Raw genomic sequence first — 869 nt, 5'->3', positions numbered from 1 at the left:
CCCTGGCAGCCTGGGGATCCCACTTTTTCCTTCCTTCCTAGAAACCTTCTGGACCAATCCCCAGTTCCGGCTGACACTGCTGGAGCCTGATGAGGAGGATGATGATGACGACGAAGAGGGGCCTTGGGGAGGCTGGGGGGCAGCAGGGGCGAGGGGCCCTGCAAGAGGGGGCCGTACCCCCAAGTGCACAGTGCTCTTGTCACTCATTCAGCGCAACCAGCGGTGTCTGAGGGCCAAGGGCCTCACTTACCTCACAGTGGGCTTCCACGTGTTCCAGGTGAGGCCTGGAGGGGCAGGGCTGTGGGGGTGAGGAGGGGACCCTGAGCCGGGAATCCGGGAATCCGGGAGGACCCAGGCAGGCTGAGGGGCCCAGAGGGGCGCTGAGGACCAAGGAAGTCCAAGAGACTGGTTTGGTGGCACAGGCCTGTCATCCCAGCACTCGATCAAATTCGAGCACAGCCTGGGCAATTTAGCGAGACGTTGTCTCAAAAAATAAAAATGTGGGGCCGGGGATTTGGCTCAGTGGTTCCGCCGTTTGTCTCGAAAGTGCAAGGTCAATCCCCAGTACCAAAAAAAAAAAAAGGCCTGGAGATATAGTTCAGTACAAAGGCTCTCGGTTCGCGTTCAGTCTTCAGAGCCCCTACCCGCTAAAAAAGCTGGGGAGGGTCAAAGGGGAGGGCTGGGAAGGGTCGGAGGGGTTCTGGTAGACACTGGGGCCGGAGACTCCATGCAGAATGCAGGTCTAGAGGGAGAGGACGAGGGAGGCTCTGAGAGGCGTGGAGGGGCGGGAGTGGGCAGAGCGGTGGCTCCTCCTCCCGCCCTGACCCCGCCCCCCGCTCCTTACAGATTCCGGAGGAGGTGGGTCTCAG

The 869-nt window shown here is 60.8% G+C and overlaps 1 protein-coding gene and 1 long non-coding RNA gene across 2 annotated transcripts in view; one reads left to right on the top strand and one right to left on the bottom strand.

Annotated features, from left to right (window-relative positions):
- LOC104868179 overlaps positions 1-333 on the bottom strand; it is a 14,611-nt gene extending 14,278 nt beyond the window's left edge. The window contains exon 1 of the long non-coding RNA XR_781969.2: positions 251-333. This is a non-coding gene — a long non-coding RNA (uncharacterized LOC104868179). The remainder of the gene's footprint in view (positions 1-250) is intronic.
- Capn12 (calpain 12) overlaps positions 1-869 on the top strand; it is a 10,252-nt gene that overhangs the window by 4,974 nt on the left and 4,409 nt on the right. Inside the window, 1 exon segment of the mRNA XM_033765776.1 lies at positions 42-351. Within this exon segment, the coding sequence (XP_033621667.1) occupies positions 42-351 (310 nt within the window).

This window comes from Fukomys damarensis, unplaced genomic scaffold, assembly GCF_012274545.1.
Source record: "Fukomys damarensis isolate Sample0158 unplaced genomic scaffold, DMR_v1.0_HiC HiC_scaffold_19, whole genome shotgun sequence".
In the NCBI taxonomy this organism is placed as follows: domain Eukaryota; kingdom Metazoa; phylum Chordata; class Mammalia; order Rodentia; family Bathyergidae; genus Fukomys; species Fukomys damarensis.
This window is presented reverse-complemented; position numbering and strand designations above follow the sequence as displayed.